Source organism: Zea mays, chromosome 2 (genome assembly GCF_902167145.1).
Source record: "Zea mays cultivar B73 chromosome 2, Zm-B73-REFERENCE-NAM-5.0, whole genome shotgun sequence".
Classification (NCBI taxonomy): Eukaryota; Viridiplantae; Streptophyta; class Magnoliopsida; order Poales; family Poaceae; genus Zea; species Zea mays.
Window position 1 is genome coordinate 12608257 of NC_050097.1, and position 26791 is coordinate 12635047.

General features: G+C 45.0%; 6 protein-coding genes and 1 pseudogene across 6 annotated transcripts; 3 read left to right on the plus strand and 4 right to left on the minus strand.

Moving 5' to 3' along the window:
• The first annotated feature begins 518 nt into the window (after positions 1 to 518).
• On the plus strand, positions 519 to 3691 carry LOC100283016 (uncharacterized). The gene is made up of 2 exons (NM_001155918.2): positions 519 to 990; positions 2772 to 3691. The coding sequence occupies exons 1-2, from the start codon at positions 745 to 747 to the stop codon at positions 3345 to 3347; spliced, it is 822 nt and encodes a 273-aa protein (NP_001149390.1). The 5' UTR covers positions 519 to 744; the 3' UTR covers positions 3348 to 3691.
• Positions 3692 to 4093: 402 nt separating this feature from the next.
• On the plus strand, positions 4094 to 6510 carry LOC100384363 (putrescine-binding periplasmic protein-related). Its single transcript, NM_001176909.1, has 5 exons — positions 4094 to 4580; positions 4789 to 5037; positions 5487 to 5664; positions 5788 to 5953; positions 6034 to 6510. Exons 4-5 carry the CDS (start codon positions 5841 to 5843, stop codon positions 6356 to 6358), a joined length of 438 nt encoding a protein of 145 aa, NP_001170380.1. The 5' UTR covers positions 4094 to 4580; positions 4789 to 5037; positions 5487 to 5664; positions 5788 to 5840; the 3' UTR covers positions 6359 to 6510.
• A 94-nt stretch (positions 6511 to 6604) lies between these two features.
• LOC100272974 (Thylakoid lumenal 29 kDa protein chloroplastic) lies at positions 6605 to 9202 on the minus strand. The gene is made up of 11 exons (NM_001147425.1): positions 9083 to 9202; positions 8871 to 8987; positions 8580 to 8664; positions 8446 to 8480; positions 8293 to 8358; positions 8173 to 8212; positions 7877 to 8002; positions 7652 to 7758; positions 7379 to 7516; positions 7130 to 7264; positions 6605 to 7054 (listed from the first exon to the last, which is right to left on the minus strand). The coding sequence occupies exons 1-11, from the start codon at positions 9176 to 9178 to the stop codon at positions 6944 to 6946; spliced, it is 1056 nt and encodes a 351-aa protein (NP_001140897.1). The 5' UTR covers positions 9179 to 9202; the 3' UTR covers positions 6605 to 6943.
• Positions 9203 to 9551: 349 nt separating this feature from the next.
• LOC100283114 (uncharacterized) lies at positions 9552 to 11700 on the minus strand. The gene is made up of 4 exons (NM_001156016.1): positions 11321 to 11700; positions 11131 to 11228; positions 10558 to 10623; positions 9552 to 9932 (listed from the first exon to the last, which is right to left on the minus strand). Exons 1-4 carry the CDS (start codon positions 11650 to 11652, stop codon positions 9781 to 9783), a joined length of 648 nt encoding a protein of 215 aa, NP_001149488.1. The 5' UTR covers positions 11653 to 11700; the 3' UTR covers positions 9552 to 9780.
• Positions 11701 to 12128: 428 nt separating this feature from the next.
• LOC103648416 (uncharacterized) lies at positions 12129 to 15214 on the minus strand. Its single transcript, XM_035965043.1, has 7 exons — positions 15181 to 15214; positions 14964 to 15049; positions 14652 to 14744; positions 14344 to 14454; positions 14156 to 14260; positions 13762 to 13839; positions 12129 to 13643 (listed from the first exon to the last, which is right to left on the minus strand). Exons 1-7 carry the CDS (start codon positions 15212 to 15214, stop codon positions 12129 to 12131), a joined length of 2022 nt encoding a protein of 673 aa, XP_035820936.1.
• Positions 15215 to 20680: 5466 nt separating this feature from the next.
• On the plus strand, positions 20681 to 22027 carry LOC100284204 (EF hand family protein). The gene is made up of 4 exons (NM_001157099.2): positions 20681 to 20824; positions 20938 to 21073; positions 21166 to 21238; positions 21520 to 22027. Exons 1-4 carry the CDS (start codon positions 20785 to 20787, stop codon positions 21787 to 21789), a joined length of 519 nt encoding a protein of 172 aa, NP_001150571.1. The 5' UTR covers positions 20681 to 20784; the 3' UTR covers positions 21790 to 22027.
• Positions 22028 to 26020: 3993 nt separating this feature from the next.
• LOC111590987 (uncharacterized) lies at positions 26021 to 26196 on the minus strand (annotated as a pseudogene).
• Between the last annotated feature and the right edge of the window lie 595 nt (positions 26197 to 26791).

The window sequence follows — 26791 nt, forward strand, 5'->3', positions numbered from 1 at the left end:
TCGGGTTTGTGAAATTTCGGGTTCTGAAAAATGAGAACCGAAATTTCCAAAAATATTTTAGGAACCGAACCCGAATAGACTCACAATTTCGGTTCGGTCTATTCGGTCCACCGAATAGACCCGAATTGTAGAGAGACTAGTATATTTTGTTAAAATATATACAATGAATAATTAATTGAAAGTACTATTACTACAACAAGTGACTATAAAAATTAGCATACAAAGATATATATACTATTGTTAAGATGATATCATTATTTCTAGCTAATAAGTTCATAAATCATATAATAATACCATCACATATTAAGAGTTTTTTTATATTTCGGGTTATTAGGTCTATTCGGGTTTTAAAGGTTAGGAACCGAACCCGAACCCATAACCCGAAATATAGCACATATAGGAACCGAACCCGAACCCGAAAACCCGAATAGACTCACAATTCGGTCTATTCGGGTTCGGTTCGGGTTCGGGTTCGGTTTTCGGTTTTAAAATGCCCACCCCTAGCAGTGTGAATGACTGAATGGGCAGAAAAGTAACGGCAGGCAGAGGCGAGAAGCAAGAAGAAAACTTAGAAAAGCGAGGCGAGCAAGCAAATCGAGGCAAGAAAACGGGGGTTAAGGGCAGGGCCTGCAGTCCCCCTCCGCGGCCGCGCCTCGCCGCGGTTTACAGCCTGTCGTTAGGGATTGCTACCGTTGGTCAAGTCGCGCTGAGGAGACGAGGGCAGGAGGGGCGGTGGGCTGTGGGATGATGGAGGCGGGCGGCGCGGGCGCGGGAGCGGGAGGAAGGGACGAGAGGGTACCGCAGTGGGGCGCGCAGGAGACGCGGGAGCTAATCATGGCGCGCGGGGAGATGGAGCGGGAGACCGTCGCGGCGCGCCGCAGCGCCAAGACGATGTGGGAGGCCGTCGCCGCGCGCCTCCGGGAGCGAGGCTACCGACGAACCGCCGAGCAGTGCAAGTGCAAGTGGAAGAACCTCGTCAACCGCTACAAGGTAACACAATCATTCATCCCTCGTCCGGCTTATCCAGATAACTTTCTACCCTAGTCTCGTAAGGCTAGATTGACTGGTCTGATCTGGACCACCAGGTAACGATGCTCTAATGTACCGTTCATGTGTTGATGGCAAAATGATATGCATTGCTGGCTTGTGACTTTATCCTTAGGCTCAGCGTCCCCAAATTGGTCTTCTATCTTCTACAGGTCTATTTTGGGTTGTTAGCAGTGCGTCTACAACTCTCCCCCACGTTCACTTTTACTGCATTATTTCCACAACCATTTCCATAAGTAAAGGACATTGAGAAACCTTCGTGTTGAATGGAATGATGTTCAATGCAATGTTATTCACATATTCCTTCTAATTTGAATGAGTGTACACGCCCCTGCCTTTTGTTACAAGAAAAAGAAGGGATTGTTCAGTCGTGAAGTTCTGCTGCCTTCTCTTGTTACTGATTAGAAATTGTTCATTTCTTCCAAAATTCAAGGGTGATTAGTATTTCCTCTATATGTTCATGATACTATAGACAACTGATTTTGCAGAATATATCATTGCATTGTGCTACACATGGTGGAACATGATGCTTCCAATTACACATTTTGAAGTAGGTGGATACCTAGTAATACTAAGATTTATAGATAAAATATATTTTATCTTGTACTAATTAATTTACAGCACATCATGGGGTTTCTGAAACTTTTGTTTCTGATTTCATGTTGTCTTCACAAAAATCACATAGAAGCAAGGTTCTGTTACTATATTTTGTATATTTTTTGGCATTAAAAAAGGTGTATTCCACTTTGTTTTGTTCAGAAATAAAAACATGGTACAAATGATTTTAAGAAGCTATGATAACTAAACAGATATCTAAGGTAATGAATTATTACTAGTGATAGAAAGGGGAATCCATCCATCCTTATCTTTGTTGACTATGAGTCTATGATGCATGAAAAGTCAATGTGGAACCTCAAGGGTTTGAGGGGAATTGAGTTGCAAATTATCCAGAATTGGTGGTTCAGTTAAAGTTTAAGATTTTCACTTTTTGAGATCATGGAGTCATTGTGAACCCTAATGAAGACTTTCTTCACATTGGTTAGTTTGCTTGTGAAATTGCACTTGAACTGGCTCAGAATGTGACATTTGTCCTGCATAACGATCGAAACTAATTAAAGAAAAATTATAGATGGCAAAAAGAGGGAGGGGTGTTAAAATTGTGATACTACCTGTTAGGTGTGTGAGAGCATGCATGCATTGATTTGGTTTATTGAGAGAATAATGTACAAAATCTGTGCATTATTGGTGATGTTCCTGATGACCACAATAGTCATGTGTTATTGGTCTTTTGCTGCAATAGTTATAAAAGACTTTGTATTTTGTCTCAGCGAGAATGTCAGGAAATAGACCAATTATATATTTTTAATCAGGAGGGGATGAAAAATTGGAAGTTCCATGTTAGGTTCAGATTGACTCTGCTGTTGGGTTGGTTGGGTGGTGGGTCCAATTTCAAGCTTTGTATTAGAAGTTTTTTCTTTTATGCTTATGAAAACCCAGTTCCTACTTACAGAGACTGATTGATTGTTTATTGTTTGGACACATAGTCGGTCCATCTTTGTCCTGTGGTCTGTCCACCTTGTTTGCTTTGTGATTTCAATGATTAGTTAGTACCTTCATTCTTTAGTTTATTATTAGAGCCCACTCACGTGGGAGCTTCCAGCACTTGGTCTGTCCTTTCTTTATAGGCACGAGCTCATAATTTATGCATCCTTTCGTTTCATCAGGGGAAAGAAACTTCAGATCCAGAAAATGGTAGGCAGTGTCCCTTCTTTGAAGAGCTGCATGGTGTCTTCACAGAGCGTGCTAGAAATATGCAGCAACAACTCCTTGAGTCTGAATCTGGAGTTTCTGTCAAAACGAAACTGAAGCGACCTGGTGGTGACTGGTCATCTCGGGAGTCTGACGACAAGGAAGATGATGGTGAAGAAAGTGACGATGAGAAGCCGATGCACAACAGAAAGAGGAAAGCTGATGACAAGAAACAGCAACATCAAAGAATGTCTGAGAAGTCAAGAACAGGAATTTCGAGCATCCATGAACTGCTGCAGGATTTCCTGGTGCAGCAACAGCACATTGATGTCCGGTGGCGGGAGATGATCGAGAGACGTGCCCAGGAGCGGGTGGTTTTCGAACAACAATGGCGGCTGACAATGCAGAGGCTGGAGCAGGAGCGGTTGTTGCTGGAACACTCGTGGATGGAACGGGAGGAGCGAAGAAGGATGAAAGAAGAAGCACGAGCTGAAAAAAGGGATGCACTCCTGACCACTCTGTTGAACAAACTCCTGCAGGAAGATCTATAGCAGGATAAGCTTGCTCTTCGTTTCATCAGGGTTTAGCTGCAGAAGTGGACATTTTCTCACCTTGTTTTATCAATTCTTTGTAGCTACTACATTTATTGACATGTGATTTGTCAATTTCTTTCAGCATCTGTATTAGGTTCCTAGGGCTCTTTTTTCCAGTTATTTAGTAGAGCAAAGCTAATTTTATGCTTAATTGTGGTTGTAAGTATCATACTGCCAAGTAGGTCTACAGACCAATGCTAATATGCTTGAGAGATAATTGGTTTCTCTGTCAGCAATGGACAGAAGTTTATGTAATCGGCCTGTACAAAAATAAGTTCATGTGGCCTCAAAGGAAAAAAAAACCTGATATAATCAAATTGACCAAAGATAAATCTGATTGTTCGAAAATAACTTCATGTGGCCTCAAAGAAAAAAAGTTCATTTGATATATTTTCTGAAAGATAAGTTCATGTACAGTCGGCAACCGTCATATTCACATGTTTGAGCAAAAATGCTTTCAGCGGGCAACCGTCATGTGCGAGAACAAGTGAACAAATAAGGCCCTGTTTCAATCTCGCGAGATAAACTTTAGCAGCTTTTTCTAGCTACTTTTAGTCATTTGTAATCTAAACAGGAGAGCTAATGATGGTAATTGAAACTAAACTTTATAGCTAAAGTTTAGCAGGAAGCTAAAGTTTATCCCGTGAGATTGAAACGGGGCCTAAGCCCATCAGTCGCAGAAGGCCACTGCCTGGACGGCGACTCCGAGAACGAACCGGGCAGCACCCCAGCGGCAATGGAGGGCCAGCCGCTCCCTCTCCTCCTCGGTCTTCGCCCAGCCCCACCACCCTCGCCTCATCCTCAACCACCCTACCCGCCTCCGACTCCGCGTACACCGTCGCGAGTCGAACCAGCTCGCCGCAGTGCGTTTGAGGCGTCCATCGGGCAGTCAGACGCACATGGCCCTGACCGTAGCGGCTGGGAGCGGGTGCCGACGCTCTGGCGGCGCTGGTGTTCCAGCTGACCGTGTCCTCGCTCCCTTTTCTCTTCCCCAACCGTGCCCGAGTCCTCGCGCTCCCGCCCCCTCTGGGGGCCGCTGCGGTGGTTGAGGCGACGCAGGAGGACTGGAGGAGGACAAGGAGTGGGACTTGGGAGGCTGCGCTGCAGAAGTGGAAGACCAAGACTTACGCGCTCTCGGTGCCCCTCCGGAAAGGCGCGCTACGCGGCTCCTTCCCTCCATCTTGGATTAAGGTCTGGTCGCCCTCATCCACCATAAGCAAAGCATCCCCCATTTGCCAGTTTAGTAGTTAAACCATAACATAACATGATTGCATAAATTTGTGTGAGCATGGAAGCTTGAATGGTGTATGGCCAGGGGCGCTGACCCTGGAATTCATTAAAAGAAAAATGAATGGTGAATGGTGTGAACTTTAGTGAGATGGTCCTTTTCTGTTTGTAGGATTTCGTTGAAGTTCAGGGGAAGAAGCTCAAATTCAGTGCCGAGCTCCGTGCTAATCTTGATGGGATCTTCTCTGAGATGTCACGGTGTATGGACAAGGGTCAAGTTCAGCCAAAGTCCGCAATGGCAGCTGATGTCGTGTCCCTTGGTGACTCCTGGCTTGGCTATGCTATCTGTAAGGAATTGCTAGAGCCTGTCAAGAATGCTGAAGAACAGGATTGGTTCCGTAGACTGAGTGACAGATGGAAGGTGAGAAGTGAAACATTTACTTCTTTACGATGATTATCACTTATGTATACCTCAGAAAAAGTTTGTGATCTTGCATTGCCTTGGTAAATAATTTACTTGTTCAATTTGATTACATTGTATAAACTTGTAAGGGGGTGTTTGAATGCATTAGAGCTAATAGTTAGTTGGCTATAAAATTGTTAGTGGAATTAGCTAGCTAACAAATATCTAGCTACCTATTAGCTAATTAATATTAGCTAGACTGTTTGGATATCTCCATATAATTTTAGCAGCTAAATATTAGCTCTAGTGCATTCATGTTGTTTCTTAATGAAATAGGTGGAACCCCTTTCCGTAAAAAAATATTGACTGCCGAGACATACTTTTTGCTCGTACTTTTTGATTAATGTTGACTATCTTTGCTGTGATAAACCTGATAGGTGTTGAACATTTTGCTTTTTTGTCTGTAGGACTGGGAGGATTTATGGAGGCCCGAACTTGCTGGGAGGATTTCAATGGTCTACTAGAGAGGTGATTGGTGCAGTTCTGAAGCATCTGGGGTCATCATATAACACGGTTGATATGGAAATAGAGGTCAATGGTGGTAGAGCAGCAGTCCTGAATAGCTTTACACAACTACAGAAGCAGGTTTGCAGCAGATACGGCACATCCTTTTTGCCTCTGTCTTGAGTACATACAATCTACTTATGGGCCATCCGAAATTGTGTTATTATTTGTTGATCTGGATTTGACATTGGCTGTCTTTGGCAGGTCCAACTATTCCACGGCATGAACTATCTGAAATCGTTTAGTCTCGGAGATGTATGGGTCGCAGTGGGTTGGAGCAGCGATGTGGTCGTTCCCTGCTGCAAAGCGAATGTCTAATGTCGCGGTGGTCGTTCCCAAGTCTGGCAGCAGCCTATGGGCTGATCTGTGGGTATGTTATGGTTTTCCTCATCCGCAATGCATTGTCGTTTCGAACTGTCCTTTTGATTGTTATGGTTTTATTCGTCGTAGGCAACACCGCGCGCCACAGGATTCCAGACCGACCAAATCGGTAGCCGAACCAGAGGCCCATCTTCTCCACTCATCCACCAGTGGTTCGACTTCTGCCTGCAGAGTGCTAGGAGCCTACCCTTCTGCCAAGACGTCATCCCCGGAGCATCTCCGCACTCCGCTGTACCTCGAGAGCCCCGTGCCTCCAGAGGCCCCTCGAGATAGTAACAAGCGGAGGACGAAGCTGGACACGAACCTTGTCAGGGGAGTGCCGCCGCCCGAGATCCTGGAAAGATGCGAGTTTTTGGAACCCCTGTCAGGTAAGGCGCTGGAGGATTACCGGTAGCTGGTGTCCAGCGTGCAGAGACCTCGGCTCGGTTTGGTTGGGAATGCAGAAGATGTCAGCTGTACTAGACTTCAGAGAAAGATTATAGAGCCACTGTAATGTAATTGACCAAAGGGGGTGCTACTTATCGTTCCGTATATGTTTGACGATCACGTTATTCTTATTTGCGGCAGTGGTGCGAGTGGTCGAGGCAGAGAAATGGGCAAGCAAAATGACGAGCCAGCTGTCCTGCTTCTGATCAGAATTCAGAAACATGAGCTCAGACTTCAGACTCAAGACATGACACTTGCACTTCTTTTCTACTAATTCTTCAGTCGTCTCGTATACGTAAGGGGATTGACACAACACCTCACTTCTCACAAGCGTTTGCCTCTTCAAGTTCACACAAAACGAAATGGGAGAACCAATTTAACCATGTACAGGGACCATCCTAATTGCCGTGGGAAGAATGTCTGACAGCTGACCAGTAAGTAGCCAATACTTGGACGTCAGCGCCGAATCAAATCACTCTAGCAGACAGAGCCTACCATACAATTAGCTCCCGATTCCTGGATACGGCCGATGCAGGTGCCCGGCAATCATCTCTTACAGTTTCAGTTTTCCCAGGTCAATCTTCTGCTTAGGGTATGTGTAGGCTTCGTAGTTTATCTTCTGGCCAAGGGAGCTCAGCTTTGTGAGTGTAGTTATCAGGTCAACCTGTCATACATAACAAACAAGCACAAGTCAGAATAGCTGTGCACTGCCAGCGCATACAGATCAATGAGTCCTTACCTCATAGTCAGTCCGGGAGACGGTCTCGCGGCTCCGCTGGTACTTCTCCACCCATGGACGGCAATCCGGATCAGCTATCAGTCGTCCCTCCGTAGCAGCCTGGTCAGGTCCAAGGAACGCTGACATAACAGCAAGCTGCAAAAGGAGCCTTCTTCTGTTAAACATGAGACTGCTTTGTAGTTTTTTACTCTCTATTGTGATCAGTTAAGACAGTTTATTTCAGCGGTCTAATAAGGAGGTAGTAGTGACCTGGCGAGGACCCAACCCAACAGCGACGAACCTATCCTTCATCTCCTGCACAGAAGCCTTGCTCCAGTCAGGCACTCTTCCCTCTGGATCTGCTTCCTGTGCGTCTGCTCTCCCGAACGTTCTATCGAACAGACCCCACTGTGGTGACAAATTGTCAAAACGTAGAGAAAAATAAATTGAACACTTTAAATTACGAGCAGCTTGTGCAGCGTATATACTGAACATATGCAGCAGCAGCATATGGCATAAGGAGCGATATGGCATAGTGCATACCTGCCCATTTGAACCATATGCAGAGTACAGTGTTCTTCCCTTCTCTTCATTTCCACCACATTTGGCAATGGCAGCGTCAAGAAACGATCTCTTCAGTGCTGATTGTGCTGTTTCAAGAAAAAAGACACAGTCCTTAATTTAAAACTAGCCCATGTGCGGAAGAGCCTGCCAGTAAAGATCAACAAGTTTCACGATGGTTGTAAACTGCACTGGGAATTGTCGAACCTGCAAACTGGATCAGATCTGCAAACGAAATGGGACCTCCCTTGGAAAAGGAATCGATCTCCTTTTTGGCTTCAGTCAGCAAATCCAACGCGGAAGAGAGCCCACTGTTCTCAGGTCTGCTTGTTTCTGGGCTTTGTTTCAAAAAACTAAGTATCAAATGCTGGAGCAACGGATGGTCAAGGTCGAGAAACTTGTCACTTGTTAGATTATCTTCAGCTGACCATTTCCTTCCCTCAAAACAAAAAACAAACAGAAGAACTGAAGCAGAGAAGGGGGAAAAAGAGAGAGAATGCTACCTAGCCTGATAGATCCATTTGCGCCTCCAGTTTTTGTGGTCTGCAGAAGAATTAAACCAGCTCTCTAAACCAACGGAGGGACCCAAATGCTAACGATACAAAGCCATTCAGAGACCAGACCTTGTCGTATGTCATGGCATCATTCAGTGCCATGGTCAACAACGATGGAACGAGCTCTGGCTTAGCCTTCAAAAGATTATCAGGATCACTGTTTCAGGCAACAGAGAGTGATAGATAGGTGAAAGGAAAACACAAGGAACTAGGGTGTCTCACCTTTATGGCTACGTAAAGGGTGTCTTTGATTTTTGCTGCAAAAAACAGTCAAAATACTTCAATTTTGATGGTGAGAATAAAACATAGCATTTTCAAGGGGGGAGCAATGGAAATAACAATACGAGTTGACCTACATTGGAACTCCGACCTTTGTCTACGCTCAATGAGATCAGCTGCAGTAGCCACTCCAGAGAAACTCGTAGAGCCGTCGATCATTTCCTAACCCAAGACATAAATAAACGAAGTTCACTTTATCACCTCTGAACTGAAACAAAAGGTGCGTTTTCTCAGAAAAGTTTGCTGGGGCAACAACTTGATGCTCTCCCATCATGCTACATTTGTTTACTTCGATGGCACCAATGCACAAAGGGCATTGATCTTTTTATCAAAAAAAAATAAAATAAAATGGTAGCACTGACACGTACCAAACCAATAGCGGTGCCGACGCAGGTGCCGATGAAATCTCTCCGACGGAATCGAAGGCGCTCTTCATGGGCATAGGCCTCCATAGCCTCAACGTCAGCCCGGCAGCACACCCGGATCTGCAGAGGCAAACCAAGAATCACGCGGTTCCCTCGGGTTTGAAATGGAACCTGCACAGGCAAACCAGTAAGTTCAGGGGGCGAACGTAACGTACTTGCGGGTGCCTCCGTGTCGGAGTTGAAATAGAAGAGCAGGCAGCGACGCCGCGGGCGACGAGCGCCGCGGTGGAGAGGAAGTTCGCTCCCGCCATTTCTCTGCTCGCCTCTGACGCCGGCTTGGCTGGTTGAGCGCTCTCGCGGGAGGCAGGCTTGCTCACGCTTTGGTGCGGCAGTAGCAGAGGATAAGGCAGCGAATCGGAGATCGCCCGCTGCGCCACACGTTACAGATCGCGGGCTGCACCCTCCGCGTCCCGTTTGCCTGCATCACCGTTATCTCTACCAGAATGTGATGGTGACGGCATGCATATGACTGCCAGTGGCAATGTGGCATCATGTCACCATCAACAGTTTAACGGGTTGGAGTACTGGAGCAGTTTGTGAGAGGGGAACGATCGAACGGACGGGCCCCTTCCGAGATGATCATGCGGTATATCATATGATAATCATCAACAGTTGATTAATTTCTGGCTAAAACGGTTTCAAAAATTATAATGCGTTAGTTCAAAGGATACATCGTTCATATCGACTGAGGTACAAGCCCAAATGCATAATAAGCATATACAGCTTAAAATGCGCGGCAAACAGAACGGATGCCATTCTCATATGAGTAGTGGGGAGTTGCTGCTGCATCTTCAGTACCGCATTTGGACACTTGTGGAAACCGTGACATTTTACATCTTCAGAGACGGAAACATCATCTCTGGTAAGATTGGTTCTCCCTCCGCTTCACATAGCGGGTCCGGTCACTGTACCGTGGTCGATCCTGAGCTCTCTGAGGCACTGGCTCCACCCTTCTCTGCCTTTCTGGAGATCGCTGAACGATTTCACCGTTCACAAATAACTCAGCTGCGAAGGAAGATAACTTCATCAAAACATAAAATATGTTTGTATTAAGAAACGTAAAAGAAATGCCAATGACAGTCTGAACTCGGGAAGGATTGAAATGTAAATGACACCACACTTGATAAATTGGGAAGCGACAAGGCATTGGATAAAAAAGCTTTGAACTGTAGTCTATGAATACAACAATTGAAACCGTGACGCTTCCAATAAAAGTGAAATTTCATGCCGTACGGCAAGCTAAACAAAAATAATCACAGATTCACAGGAAATGTTGAAATTGAAACTAATTCTATAACATTGAATAACAAAAAAACTAAATGTTATTCGCAGTTTCACACTGATTTGCATCTCTTTCAAACAATATTGCTTCACTTAGGTCCAAGAAACGTGCAATACACAATAATATGATTGCTAGATTAAAAACTACTATAGAATGAATCTAGGCAAGACAAAAGTTATTGGGAAACAATAATAGGCAAGTGGAAACCATACAGCACAAAGTGAGCTTTTCTTCCAGCACAGTGACAATTCAAAGATATATCAGTAGCTAGCATGAATTAGTCCTCAAAAAAAATGAAATGAACAACACTCAACAAAACCTACAGGACACTTTAAGCAATAAACTTACCACCATAATCCTTGTTCTCAGCATCAACGTAAGAGTCAGGAAGCACAAAAAGAACCCCTGGAAGGCCTGTTTTATCCAAACACAAACCACAGTTAGCGCATCTAGTGAATTAGTGATACATGTAGTGCACTAAAAGTTCATAAGATTTATATCTGTGAATGCTTTAGAAACAAGCACGTGCATATCATGTCACCGAAGAGAGAATAAGCATAGTACATTTCTAGTGGTAGAAGTCAACACGTCACTTTACCTGATATAATTGCTCAACGAACATTATAACATACAAGTAGTACCTAAGCTCAACCAAGTAATGTGCCAGACCATAATAAAATACAATTAGTACCTAAGCTAAACCAAGTAATGTGTCATGGACCGAATCATAAATAGACTGCAAAACCGTAACAGTTTAACATAACTAGGCATTCTGCACAAGCAGAAATCTTAATTTTCCATGCCATCCATCACACTATGCAACTATCAACATTATAGCGCAACGCAAAATACATTAACTGAAACAGAAGATGAAATCACATTGCACGTATTTACTCTTGAACAAGGAACCAAACAAGTCACCTTCGAGTTTGTTGGAGGTCTCCTCGTCAATTTCGCATCCGAATCCAAAATAGCGCTCGCAGGACACATTATATATCCTCTTCTTCGCCTCCTCTTCACTGCAACAACAGACAGAGAATTATCCAAAACTGTTTCTCATCCCGCCAATCATCCAAACATGATATGTGATTGAACCAGGAGTAACACTTACCTCCCTACCACCTGGGCAAGGGTCTGGATGTAACAATCTATCATTTGCTGCTTGGTGGCGCCCTCGCCCCCGGGCTTGTCCATGACGATGAGCCAGTGCTCGTAGTCGCAGCCAGGGAACAGAGGCGCCATTTCAGTCGGTGCACGGTCACCGCCCTGGCCCGAACGCAGCGGGGAATAGGTGGAATCCGGCCGCCGAGCCATGCAGCGGACGCACCCGACGCCAGCACGTTGCCGCGCGGGACGGATGGAAGAGGAGGACGGGAGGCGCCGAGACGGCAGCAGCGGCCGTGCCGGGCGTGCGGCGACGAGGGCGCGTGCTGCGGTGGCCATGGCAGGACGGGAGGGGGAGGGGAGGAGCGGAGGCGGAGGTGAACTGGCGAGAAGTGGGATTTGGAATTGGATGGGGTTTTGAACTTTTGGTGAGGGACACGGACGATCGGAGATATTTTTGCTGTCCTGTCCTTCAGCCTATTGAGTATTGACACTCCCATGGGCCGTCCGTTAGCCTGCGCACACTCGGACTCGAACTGAAGGCCCAAACAGATAGCATAGTTCAAAAGGCCAGTCCCTCCTTATATATAGGCAGATAGGCTACGCTACAAAGGCGGCAGATATTCATAGCTACTACAATACGTACTAACAGTGAAACATCCACCGGCTAGAGTACTTTCAAAAAATGGGATTATTTCGGAGCTCAAAACAAACTCAGTCCAAGCTCATGAAACCTGAAACAGCGGCGCAAGTGAATGTGCAGTTGCAATAAGCACAAGACCACAAGTAACAAGGCCAAGGCCTACAGCCACCTTTCAATGTCCTAAACGGCGCCGTGGTCTACTGCCCGCCGTCAGCCCTGCCATGCCGCGCCGCCGCCTCAGCCGCTGCCACCAATGCATCTTCTTGGCCCGCACCCGGCTCAGGCTGGCCTTCCTCCTCAGCTTTATGCCTGCCGCCGGTGCCCTCCGCTTTCCCTTCAGGTGCCGCCGGACCGCGTCAAAGAGAGCGCGCATGTTCCCGCCACCGCCGCGCCTCTTCTCCGCCGGCACGCCTACCGCCGTTCGGATCCTCGTGCTCTTATCTTTCCCTTCCATCGCGCGGTGGAACATGCTCGTAAGGAACTGCCACGGCGAGTTGTGGCCCGCGCCGCGGACGACGCTCCTGGACCTGGACGAGGGGCCCTCCTCCTGGCCGCCCCCGAGGTGGTGGTGGTGGTGATGGTCGTGGCGGTGATGGAACACCGCGCCGATTTTGTCCTTGAGCATCCGCAGCCGCGCCACCCGCTTGTCCAGGACTTCCTGTCGACGACGCCTCCTCGTTGAGCGCGACACCTGCTCAGGTGCGTACACCGGCGGAGCAACGCCCCGTGTCACCACCGGCGGCGAGTAGTAGTAGGGGTTAGCAAAAGCACGCGGCGCCGGCGCCGGCGCCGGCGGCGTCGGGCTTCTGGAGGCGGCGCACGATGAGCTTCTGCTACCGCTGTACATGCTGCGGTACATGTCCTCGCTGGAAACGTCGTCGCTGCCTTGTTGCCTCCCGCGTGAACGTGGAGTCCTCCCTTGTACTGCTGATCGGCGCAGGGAGCGCTCCGTGAAAGGAGTGCTGCTTGTTCTGATGCGGCTTCGAATGGTCGCCACCGTGTTGCTCGAGGAAGAGCGTTCCGGCGTAGCCACGCCGCGTCCGGCACGCTCCACGCCATGAAGCGACGCCATGCTCACGGACAGCCCAGAGTCCAGCCTCTCGAAGAGAGGCACCGAGGAGGAGCTATCCGCTCCCACGTGCCGCGGGATGGTGGCGCGGCCATGCAGCCTTGACGATTGCCCCAGAGACAGCTCACGCGACACGGAACGCCGCCTGCTGCTGCTTTCCAGCGCCCACTGGTCACCACGGCCAGAGCTGCGATAGATACTGTCCCGGCGGTTGGCAAACGGAGTACTTCCGGTCACCGTGCCATGTCTCGACGTTCCAGCCACGGAGAACCAGTGGAGGCTGAGGTTGGAGTGCCGTTGCTCTTGGCTTGGACGATGCCGTGCTGCCGGCAACGTGGTTCTCGACGAGCGATTGAAGGGGAGGCGAGCAAGGGCAAGGGTAGGCTCTTCAGGCTCTTCCGCTGCATGGTGAAGGCCGTCGGCGTGGAGGCCGGATCGGCTTGACACCGTAGAGTGTTGCAGGTTAAGCTGGCGCGATCGCTCACTGGCCAGGAGGCTGGGTCTGGGACTGGGTGACGCCACTGGCCTCAGGCGCGGATCGGCATGCCCTGTCCGGCAGTCTGATCGCATGGAGAGCTCTCTCTCTAGCGCTGGGGACACTAGAGAACCTGATAACATCTGCAGAAAGACAAATCTTAATTTTGGTTGGCGTTGGCATTTCACCAGAAGATAGTACTGTGAAGGTGTGGCCGTCTACAATTAATGGCACAACAAGAAAAGAAAAAAAACAGGTTACCTTTGCCTGCCTCCGCACAGCGTCCTGGGTGGCATCTCCTAGTACCTTCATCAGGAGAGCCCTGGATGCCTCATCTAACTGCACAAAAGCAAGAACAAGAACAAAGCGACTGTTTGCATTACACTGCAAACGTATTTCTCTCCCACAGAAAAAAAAACTTTAGACTTTGAACTTTTGGTCTCGCAAAACAAACATCGAAATTGGTTCGCATCGCTTCAGTTTTGCTCCATGCTTGCAGTTAGTCAGTGAGATATGGAAATCAGAAGTATTGCTTCGGTTTAGGGTCTACCATGCCTGAATTTAGTTTTCACTAAAAACAAAACCTGTCTTAATGTCTTCGAGTTCTCTCTCGCTTCTCACAAGACAACAGTGAAGCCATGAAAAAAATCCTTACATCTTCATCTGCAGCAACACCCTTGTGAAGCAGCATGTATAGTCTCGTGAGCGCCTGCAGATCAGACGAAATCTCCTCCGTCGTCTCCGCTTCTTCGGGCAATTCCATTTCAAAAATAGAACAAGGAAATGAATGACTAAACTGCATGGAAAGACGGCGAAGAACAAAGGTCGGATCAGCCACTAACCGTTGCTAAGAAACGATGAACTCGACGGCGTTGTTTGATCTGTTTTCTTCGGAGACGTCAGAGTCAGACCAAGAGAGAACGGAATCACCGAATCAGAAGCGGTAGTAAGATCCTGCTAAATGCTGTACGGTAGGTAAGAAACTCTACAGAAAAAGAAAATTGCTGAGAAGGTGGTGCAGTTTACAAATTACGAGTACTGGCACGAAAAACAAATGGGTTTTTTTTGAAGGTGGTGCTATCGGTTTCAATGTTGTGCTCGTTTTTACCCTCTGTAGACTGGAAGAGCAAAACTGAAAAAAAAAACACGACTAAGATTAAAAATGAGTTGCTCTTGCTCAGTAGAGCAAGGCGGGTAGCACCATCGAGCAACTTCTTCAGAAGGGCCTTGGACGTCTCATCTAACTGCACAAATGTAGTGTCATCATATGCTTCAGAACTGCAAACGTATTATATTTCTCTACCACCACACACAAAACAAAAGGAAAACGGAACTGTGACATCGAAATCGCAGGGCTTCCTTTCGAGTCAGTTTTCCCTCATCATTGCAGTTAGATCTACCGTTCTCGTGGTATGTCTGGACAGAGTTTTCGAATGAAAGAACGAGATTTGGTTTGTTCTCACCCTTTGGAGCAGCCCGTATAGCTTCTTGAGCGCACGCAGATCAGAAAGTACTTTCTCCATCCCTGTTTCTTCTGGCACTCCACCATCTGAAAATTTTACAGTAAGAGGTTGCAGATTAAGCCCATCGTCTTCCATTCCCCAACAAAAGGGGAAAAAAAGTAGAGAAGGGAAAGACGGTAGAGAACTAAAAAACAAAATTCGAGCGGAAACTTACCGCCGTTGCTGCAAGGCAATGATACAGTTTTATCCATCTACTTTGGAAACACGATTGAATAAACCAATAGAAACGGTAAATAGAAATCGAGAGCAATAGAGATCCCACAAAATTCAGTGCAGCGAGGAACCTTAAAAAGGTTTTTGCTGTAAGAATGCAAAACATGTTGAATAATTTGACAAATTCCAGATTAAATTCCGAATATAAATCATGACAAAATCAGAAGCACTGAAGTAAAAAGTCAAATCAGATGATGCGAACTGATTAGACATACTGATAGATGGCGCACGCCGGAATCAGCAGGGTCGACGACGTCGAAGTAGCGAAATCAGTTGAGTTGAGATTTTATAGCGATCGGTTAGGATAAACGTAACAGCCAAAAACCAAAAAATCAAACGACAAAATGTAGCCGCGTCCCCGCAAGGCGAGGGGCCGGATTTCGGCGGACCATTCACGCGCATGACGTGCGCCCGCGCCCTTCACCCCGTCCCGGCCAGACAAGCGAGCACGTGCGCGTGTGGCTCTCCACACTCTCTCCTCTCATCCATGACTTGGTGAGTGAGTGTGGCTTTCATATTTAAGCTAGCTCTACTCCACTAGAACTAGCAATATGGTGTTATTGGTTCCACCTATTCCCTAGCCATACACTTATATGGGCTTTTGAGATTTTCCAGAGATTTAATTGAATTTCTCAATTTGGGGCTTAGCCCATAAATCCTAACAAAACAAATGGCGCTCGGTCGAGCGGTCGGTTCGAGATAATTGTATTTTTGTCACTTACAATGTTGTATTCTTGTTATAATTACTACTGTGTCTATGAATTATGGGTCCAGCTAAGTCTATGAAATGTGAGTCTAATTATAATTTTACAAATATGTTTCTTAGTGAAAGCAAGTATCAGAATCTCTCTCGTTCGGTTCCTCCTGCACCAGGAACTAACGAATGGGCAGGAGTTTTGCCGGCGACCGTATGCGCTAGGCCTTGTTTGCATGGACCAAGAAGCCCAATTAGTCAAGTCGGAAAATATGTATGGACCAAACGGGGGAGTGGGAGTTAGATAAGGAACTAGCTAGGGTTTAAACAACGGGAAATTTAGATCTATATCATTAAAATATTATAATTTTAGATATATATCATTGCTATCTTACTTACATATGGATTTTATATAAGCCAATAATATTTAGAGACAATGGTATGTATCTAAAGTTACAATTTTTTAATAATACAAATCCAATTATTCCTTAAACAAACTATAGGCATCCATATTTGCTAAAAAAAACTATAGGCAATTAGCCATACACCCGAATTCACCGATACCGTCTACGTTCCACAAGACACGTATCTCTGATTTTATGCGTTTGATGTATGCTTATAAACACGTGTCATAAATCAATGATAATGCCCATGGTTGCTTTATAGAGACACTCCCCTCAATTTGTTTGGGGGTCATACCCACCGCGATTTTTGGTAGAGAGAGATTTCGCTATCCTAGCTAATAATCACCTACCGTAAAATGATTTAACAAATTTTCTATTAACTAGCTCAGTGCCCGTGCGTTGCAACGGAATCATATAATATCTCGATAACTTATATATACAAATGTGTGTTATACTGTTATGAGATGGAGGACGACATCCACGAGCCGTCCGGGATGACGTTGAAGAGAAACTCGGGCCTGTGACGCAAGAGCACTCACCTAGTAGTGTAGTATACAAAATTTAACAAGACAATTTAAAGGCAAAAATTTAAGAATGATCCTTCATAGACTACTGTAAATTCATGACTAAAAGCTCACTGTAATTGACTTGCTTGAAGAACACAATAATATCACTGTGAATATGTGATACAACTTAATCACAATAGTAAAATTACATCTGATGTTGTATTTGGTAAAAAAAATATTTTTTAGAGCTCAGAGCCAACAACTAAACTCAAGTGTTACAAGGTACAACGAACCTTACTATTCAAATTATTAATATAAAAACTCAAGACAGGTGTAATCCTCAAACAATCATAAGCAATGTGTATAGGAATTTTAGACATAATGGTGCCTACCACATGCTTTAGTATTCAGATTATTAACACAAACTCATGACATAATGACCAAAAAATATTAACACACAAACATGGACATAATGTTGTTTAGGAATTTCAGACATATATAGAGGTCAAATAAAGGAATTTCAGACAATGAACAATTATCATCATCAATAGGCTAGAGTTCAAATTCTTAATATATGAACTTGACATATAATAGTGCCTCTAGCAGTATCGCCTTAGTTTAAAAGCAGTAATATGGCATAGAGAGGAGAGGAGAGGAGAGAAGAGAAGAAATAAATAATATCTATTGCTTTCCATATAAACTCACAAAGTTATATATATTCCAATCCCATGGAGAGATGAGGGGAGGAGAGCTACAAAAACCAATCCTGTTCTGTTTCTCCTTTCAGGCCTAACCCTATGCAGCAGCATATTCATCCAAGAAACCAACAACCTGTAACATATCCCTTATTATCCTACCCATTACAAACTTGTCATTAAAATTAAATTCAGTACTGACTAATATTATCTCGATCAATCTTCAAGGATATCGAGCTCGATTTTGCTATGCCACAGAGAATGGTGCATGTGGACCCTTCTTCCTTATATGCATCAGGTGGTCTAAAGTTGGCTTTAACCTTTAGCGCACCTTACATTAGAGATTTGGACATCAAAAGAAAGCTAAAACATTCTGAAGCTTTTAGATCTCTAAGTTTAGAAGAGGGAGGCAAACATGCCCTAGAATATTGGAGATCGCAGCTGCTGCTATCACCAAGTAACACACTAAGATATCAAAGACCGCAACTGCTGCTATCACCGTTTAAAGTACAGGATTCAGTGGTGGTGCTTTTGCTTCTACCTTAACAACTAAGATCTCAATCCATCTTAATTTATCCAACCGAACTCTGAATGAAAAAAAGGAATCGTATTTTAGGAATGATTGACGAGTTAGCACAATGCAGGTTCAGAACCTTTAGTTATTTCCAAAATAAAGACTTGCATGTATGGCTATAACAATTTATACTTTTAAAAATGGATACTTATTGAGACCTGATAACCCCATTTAGCTAGCTTAGCAGGAGGGAGCATGCTAACTCATAATGCCTTGTAATTACTAAATACTGATGAACCAGCGGAGCCATACCTCATTGACATCCTCAAGTAGCTCTGACAAACAAATTAGGGGACATGACAAACAAATTAGGGGACACTATCTCTGTGTATCTGCACAAGGGCCCAAGAGAGGTGGGATCCAGCCAAAGGAACGAAGCTCTCAGCTCCCACACCGTGCACCAGTGAATGCGAGCAGCTAGTCTGGCCTTCCAGTAATCCGATCTGCATGTAGTGTGATCCAGGATTCACGTGGATAAGAATGAAATCAAGAGAGCGCTAGCTAGGATCACACGCCAATAGCATAAGGAAGGAAGGAATGAGCGAGCGAACCTTGAGGAAAACATCGCCGATGGGCTTCTTTGTGTGGCTCTCCGTCGTTGGTCGCAACCCCCGCCACCGCCCTCACTCGTCGCACATCGCGCTGTGGCCACGGTCGGGGCTGCCCTTCCGTCCGGTCGACCGGTCGAGCATGTGGCGATCAAGCAGGACACGAGGAGGAGGTAGCGGATTTATGGTGACGGATCGGGGTAGCGGGGCCAAGTGTGGGTTGTTGGGTTGTTGCGCCTGTGGGCATGGCAGGCGGGGGTGGGGGCGGGCGGAGGGATCATGAGCTAGAGGGGGAGATCGTGGAGGGAGTGGGCAGTTTGGAGGGAGATCGTGGGGGATTCCTTTGCGCGAGCGTCTGGGAGTGAGCGGGTGCTCCTGAGATGGCCTAGATCAACGATGAACAGGAGAGCATGGGACGGAGACGGCGCTAGCAGGAAGAGCTAGAGGCCAAGGGCTCGCTGGGCAGAGAAACCAAGAGAGACTGACCCTAAAGCCAAGCTGGGTCAGGGTAAGAAGCGTGCGGCCTCCTGGTAGCTACTTGGGCTGCACCAAAGAAACACAGCCCACGTGACCTATGTCGTCGTCACGGCTTGCACATTTTTATGACCATATCGGCCAGCCAACATAGCTTCTACCGGTTTATAAGCCTTCCTTCTTCAGAGAAAGCAATCGTGGTCAAATGCTCCTGCCAGTATCAAATTGAGGCAACCTTTTGCGTGAGCAGACATGGGTCCGGTGTGTGCACAACTAAGGGTGGCTGTCACGTGGGCGCCCGTAGTCTGCAATGTGGGCCCAACGTCCGGAGTGTGTGATGGTTTGCACGATAGGAATGGCTGAATGGGAATGGGGGATTTTGTCACATGGGACCGGAGTGCCCCAAGTCAGGAGTTGCTCGACGTCCCGCGTCACAGAATGTGATGGTTTGCTGGACAGCAGCGACGGAGGAGCCATTATGGCTTAGTGTGGCATCAGTCATACCTTACTTTTAATAACACTCATATCTTCTACTATAACAACAAAATAAGACGTGGTGTGGTGGATATGTGTCTCTAATCTAGCAATAGGTCTTGAGTTTGATTCACAATTCTTACAAATTTTATTTTTTACTGCCAAACAGGGACGAGGGCAAAACAGGAAATGAAAAAAGGCAGAACAGAAAATGGCAGGCTACCCTTACAGCCTTAATAAGTAGTAGAGATTATCAAGTTATTCGTAAATATTGTTAAATCATTTAAGGATGCGTCGCCTAGTTGACGAATAGATTTCAGATACAAGGGGTTTGATCCACCGCACGAAAAGCAAATATAAGAATACCACACTTGGTCCAGAAAATCCCACTCTAGTATTTTCCCCCATTTTTTCAGTCCAAAAGGAAAAGAATATGGTGTGGCTGTGGCTGTGTGATCACAACGTACGGGTGGGTGCAGCTCTGTGTAGAATAAATCGGGTACTCATAGTACACGGTTGTAAAGAAACCTCCAAAATAATCACGGTCACGGGATGATGGACTGGATTTAGGGCCTGTTTGTTTACCCCATGGATTATATAATCTGGATTATTTTTGGAGGATTATATAATCTGGATTATATAATCTGAGTAGTCATGTTTGTTTACCCAGATTATTTGAGTTGTTAATAGGATTCTTTTGTATGAGGAAGACAAGAATGCCCTCTATATTTGTACTAGGTCGAACCAGACAAGGGCACCTGGAGCCCGGCGGCTAGGGTTAGGAGGAGTCGAGGAGGAATTATGCTGGATTTGCTAGTCGCTGGATGCCGGATAGGCGCAAAAACGATTCGGTGGATTATAATGGCATTGGTGGGTAATTTCTAGGAAACTTGAAAGGGTAGTGGGGAAGTGGGAAAAAAATAATCTGAAATAAGCACCTCCTCACTTGCTTATGGATTATCATAATCTAAAGGGTTAGATTATATAATCTGGACAAATAAGCTAGACTGTTTGTTTGCCTCTTAGGATTATTTAATTAAGATTATATAATCTGGGGGTAAACAAACAGGCCCTTAAGATTAGGGACCCATTAAACCAGAATCATACACCTCATCGATATAGCTTTATTTCCCTTGCCCTTTTCCAGGGCACACCCCCTCCAGCTCTCCGCCGTCGGCCATGGGTCAAGCCTGGGGTAATCTCCAAGATAGGCTCCAAGGTAACCCGCCCCTCAACTCAATCGTGTGGATTCCCATCTTATTCGCAGCGATCGTCCCCAGTCTCGCGAACAGTCGAATCGCTAGAGATGAACGACGAATCGATTCGGTGCAGGGCGGCGGTGGAAGGAGCACCAGGTGAGGAAGATCACCGACAAGGTGTTCGACCGCCTCACGGAGGACGCCCAGAAGCGCGACAAGGAGGCCCTCAGATTCGAGGAGGTCTACATCGCCGTCCTCTGCGTCTACAAGTACAGAAGCGAAGCGGGCCGTATGCTACCTCGTAACACCCTGCAGTTTTCATCTGTTTCTGACTGATTGGTGCCGTTCTTGTCGGTGGCAGTGACATCAATAAGTACTTGCCGGGGCCGCACCACGACCCCCCGTCCAAGGAGAAGCTCAGGGCCATGATGGAGGTAACCACATCCTTCTCCTTCGTTTAGATTTTGCTGTTTCAGTATGGCCAATCGAATATCGTGTTCTTCCGGCTGTTCCTTGAACTGGAAGCAAAGTGTTCTTGATTTATGTGTTTAATTATGGTCACAAAGTCAGTGATTTGATTTGGAAGTCTAGAAGTAATTATTGTTTTTTCCCCTTGTCGAGATCCCAGTTGCTTCAGCTGCCACAGCCTACAGGTAGTTCTTGGGTTGAGTCATTGAGTGTGGTTTATCACTGGCTTGGTTCCTGCAACGCGCAGGAGTACGACGTGAACCTGGACGGGCTCCTGGACCGCGAGGAGTTCGCGGAGTTCATCCGGAAGCTGACCGCGGACTCGCTGTGCTCGATCAGCGTGAAGCTGCTGATCACGCTGGTGGCGGCGCCGGCGCTGGCGATGGCGACCAAGCGGGCGACGGAGGGCGTCCCCGGCGTGGGCAAGGTGGTACGCAAGGTGCCCAACGCGCTCTACGCCTCCGCCATCACCCTGGGCGTTGTGCTGTTGCAGAGATCAACCGAGGGCGTCGAGTGACTCGCGCTGCTGAAACTGCAATGTCGTCGGCTGTGTAGATGGAGCAGCGTATCTAGGATAGGTGTTGGTTCTTTACGGCTTGTGCGGTGAATTGATCTGTGTATCAATTCGATGTGATTTATCCTGGATTTGGGACAAATAGTTGTGGATCCTTGTGAATTGTCTTGCTTTTTTACCTTTAAGATCCGGAACAAGGCTCAATAAGAAGAGAGAGAGTTACATGCGTCAGCGGCGCAAACAACTGTTCAATTATACAGGCTATCAAGATGGGGAGCGGGGAGGGACGACTAGCTCCAACAAGGAGCTCTAAAGGGTCCTGTACCCTAAATTTAGAGGACGAGGACGTCCTCTACTCCCTCCAGCAACGTTCTCTAAACGGTCCTCTAAATTTAGAGAACGCTGCTGGATCCTCTATATGTAGAGTTTCTCTAAACGGTTCTCTATCTATTTGAATACTTTAAACAACCGGTTTAATAAAACTAAAATATATACAATACATTTAAGAGTATGACAAATACGTATGTACAAAAATTAAAAAATTAAAAATGTCTTTAATATAAGTATTTATATATAGAGGACGTGATTTAGAGGACGTTGTTGGAGAGAAAGTAGATATAGGAGATGAAATCTTTTAGAGAAGACTGTAAAGGACGGATATAGAGGATGTATATAGAGGACGTTGCTGGAGACAGTCGGTTGGCTCCAACAAGGTCCTCTAAAGGGTTCTCTACCCTAAATATAGAGGATCAAACGGTTCTCTATGCTCTCCAACAACGTCCTCTAAACGGTCCTCTAAATTTAGAGAACGCTACTGGATTCTCTATATATAGAGTTTCTCTAAACGGTCCTCTATCCATTTGACTACTTTAAATAACCGGTTTAGCAAAACTAAAATATGTACAATACATTTGAGAGTATGATAAATACGTATGTACAAAAAATAAAATTTAAAAATGTCTTTAATATGGATATTTGAGTATAGAGGACGTGATTTAGAGGACGTTGTTGGAGAGAAATGAGATATAGAGGATGAAATCTTTTAGAGGAGACTGTAAAAGACAGATATAGAGGATGAATATAGAGGACGTTGCTGGAGACAGCATAATAGACTCACATCCATGGGTACAATGAGGGACGATGGGCCATAACATCTTGGCACGCACCTGAAGAGCAACATAACCAATCTACACCATCTGATTCACCTAAACAAACTAGCAACTATAAACTGGAGGTGTCATTTCACCGGTCACATTTTTCAGTACGTCGATGACACCATTTTTCTTATTCAAGATTGCTTGGAAGGAGCCAGGGACGGATCTAGCGGTGGGACGGACGGGGCTCGAGCCCCCCCTACCGTTTCGGATCCCATGGAGCCCCACTACAGCCTCCCCTAATCTAAAATATATACAATATAATGTAGAATGAGTTTTTTATACTGCAGTAATTTAGTTCAGTCCCTCCTAAACTTTTTTCTGGCTCCGTCCCTGGAAGGAGCCAGAAATCTTAAATACATATTATGTTTGTTTGAAAGCATGTCAGGGTTGAAAATAAATTTTCACAAAAGTGAAATTTTGTGCTTTGATAATGCTAAAGAGATAGACTATTTGTATGTTGATATCTTTACTTGTCCTATAGGAAATCTTCCTATGAAATACTTAGGGGTGTCAATTGATAAGAAGAAGATTAATAAAAATCTTTGGATCCCCATGATTGAGAAGCTGGAAAAAAGACTAGCTGGGTGGCAGGGTAGATTCCTGAGTCTTGGTGGTAGACTTACTCTTCTAAATAGTTGCCTTTCTAATGTTCCTTATATATGCTCTCGATTTATCCTGTCCCTAAGTCAGTTATAAAAAAGATTGATATTCTTAGGAGGAGGCTTCTGTGGCAGGGGGGTCGTCAGTCCAAAAAATTTCATTTAGCTGATTGGGAGTCAGTGTGCTCTCCCAAAAATCAGGGTGGATTGGGTGTCTTGAATCTGGAGTTTATGAATGATTCCTTACTATCTAAATGGCTTTGGAATATTGAAAATTCGAAAGGCTTATGGCAAAAAATTATTGCCAGTAAATACATTAAGGGAAAACACCTTATTTTAGTTAAGCAAAAACAAAGTGATTCTCATTTCTAGGGAAAAAATTTTGAGTTTACGTGACAATTTTTACAAATACTGTAAAACTGAAGTTGGTAATGGCTTGAAGACTAGTTTTTGGAAAAGTAATTGGATTGGTAATCAACCTCTGTCTTACCAGTTTCCTGTTCTTTTTGACTTGACCTATGACAAAGATGTTTCTGTTAATGATGTTTTCACATCGAATTTTGAGTCTCTTACTTTCAGAAGAAGGATTGTGGGTAATTTGAGGATATTATTCGATGAAATGATAAGTTGTTGTAATCAGGTAATACTATCTGATCAAGAGGATAAAATTGTGTGGAATCTGGGGAAAAAGGCTTCTCAGTTAATTCTTTGTACAAAAAGAAAATGGAAGATCAAATTTTGATTCCATATAAGTTCTTGTGGAAATCTAAATTGCCTCATAAAATCAAGGTTTTCTTCTGGTTAGTGGTAAGAAATAAAATTCTTAGTAAGGACAACCTGAAGAAAAGGAACTGAATTGGTTCTTTGAATTGTTGTTTCTGTGGGGTGGATGAATCTATCGATCACCTGTTTTTTCAGTGCCCCATTGCTAAATATATGTGGAGAGTGATTCAAGTAGCCTTGAATTTAAGGATGATTCCGAATAGTATCAACAATCTTTATGAAAATTGGTTATGTAAACCAAAAGACAAAATGGCTCATTTGGTGTTATTTGGTTGTGGTGCTTTATTCTGGGCTATTTGGCGCACTAGAAATGATTGGTGCTTTGGAAAAAGTCATTTACTTGATCCTTCTAACATCATTTTTCTTTGCTGCTTCTGGCTGGATTCTTGGGCTACTCGTCAGAAAAAGAAGGAGCAAAGAATGGTGGTGCTAGGAAGCAAGCTAATCCGAAAGACGGCAAGTGAAGCTTTCGGTAGGGCCTTGGGGTGGTGCCCTCTTGACAGGCGCATTTCTGGTTGATCTGGTAGCTAGAACTTGGAAGATGATGTTGATAGTTGTCTGTCTTTTGTTGGCTAGATTGTTCAGTTCCTTTTGTGGCTTCTGCCTGTCTGGATGGGTTGTAAATAAGAAAGTCTTATGTAGTTCATCGTAGGCCAAAACTTATTCTGCTATCTTAGGCTCTTCACTGATCTAGCTTGATAGTGGTTAGAGTCTAGATAGGGTCCTGGCCGTGTTCGATCTTTTGGGATGTTGTGTCGCGGGGTGACGGTTGTTTCAAACTTTCCTATTTCTTAATGAAATAGGGGGCTTCGCCCCTTCGTAAAAAAAGTTCACCGGTCACATGCAACAGCTCATTTGAGCAACAACATGATCCTATACCACCAAAAAACTTCCTGGAGGACAGACAATTCAACTTCTAAACTGACGATAACAACTCAAATTGTTTGTGTTGGTGTTTGACTAAGCCCTCGTTTGTTTCGGATTCTGGTCGTCAAAATCATTCTGTCAGCTAAACGCTCCACTTCTAATCTCGTTTTACTGTGAGAATCGTTTCTGTAAAAATCTACCAGAATCATTTTGTCAGCCAAACGCTCCCCTTCTCACCACGTTTTACCGTGAGAATCGCTTCTTTAAAATCGCTCAAATCAATGTGAAAGCAGAATCTGCCGATTCGTCGCAGCTGAAGAAATATGTCGCTTTCTAAAGCCTAAATCGTGCAGACCGACTCATCTTCCTCCGCATGCAAGCCCCGCGATATCTAGATTCTCGTGACAACTAGATTATCTAGAAATCCAGATCCTCAGAAAAATTGTACCAAATAGACTCTAAACCTGACATGCATGGAAGAAACTTCTAAAGTGAAGATAACGACGCAAAGCGTCAATGCGCGTAAGAAGCACGGTGCGTTGCGGTCCACGTGGCTCGTGAGCTTGCGCTGCAACAAATCGGTATGGCCATGAGTTTAGAGTAGATGAAGAGTAACATATCATGTTTTTTGATTTTGCGAACGAAAACGAAACATGCTACAAAAGATAGTTCGATAATTTTGATAAGATAAGGTTAGTGCAAATTAGAGCAAAAATAATGTCGGAATACAGTGATTATCATGACGTATTAACTAACAGTGTCATCATAGATACTAGGTCTGGACTTTAGACTCTTATCTTATTATTCACTAGTACAACGAGTGTGCGTTGCGGCGGCACACAACTGAGCGACATGTGAGGCTCGAGTAAGCCTATGTTGAACCCTCCACAAAAAATGCTCATAAAATAAAGTCAATATAAAAATGAACATATGGTCCACGTATTAGATATCAAACTGGTACAAACAAATACACTTTATCTTAGCCAAAAGGGCGAGCAAGATGGGTTTAAAAAGAGTCAGTCCTCTCTTTTTATAACCCGCACGATCGTTCATCCCCTTCACCTAGCAGAGTGGTACTATGTAGAAGCGATGCGCTATATATGACTTTCTATCATGGTATCATATTGGGCTTGAGTGGTTGCTTACGATCCATATACACTACAAGAATATTGACCTTCTACGACATTACGATGCTATCATACATGTCACAGAAGGTGCGTAATTAAAGGTCTTCTAGGATATTCTTATTAAGGCACATTATAAATTATGACGTTCATAAAAATATTCCTCCTTAGCAACATCGTAAATTATGATGTTTCGTCATAAAGGGCCTTTATTTACGCACCTTCTATGACGCTCATCATTCCATCAGAACGTCATAGAAGGTCAATATTCTTTTAGTGATATATGGTAACGACCTATTGGTAAGCGTGAAGCGGGAGAGGAACAGACCTATGCAATATGTGGGAGTGTTGTGTTACATGCGACTTCCTCTCATGTTAGGTTTGGGTGATTTCTCAAGGTTCATCTATATGCGTAATGGGCCATTGGTATGCAAGAAGTGGAGAAAAACTGACTGACGCACTTCACGCGTGACGC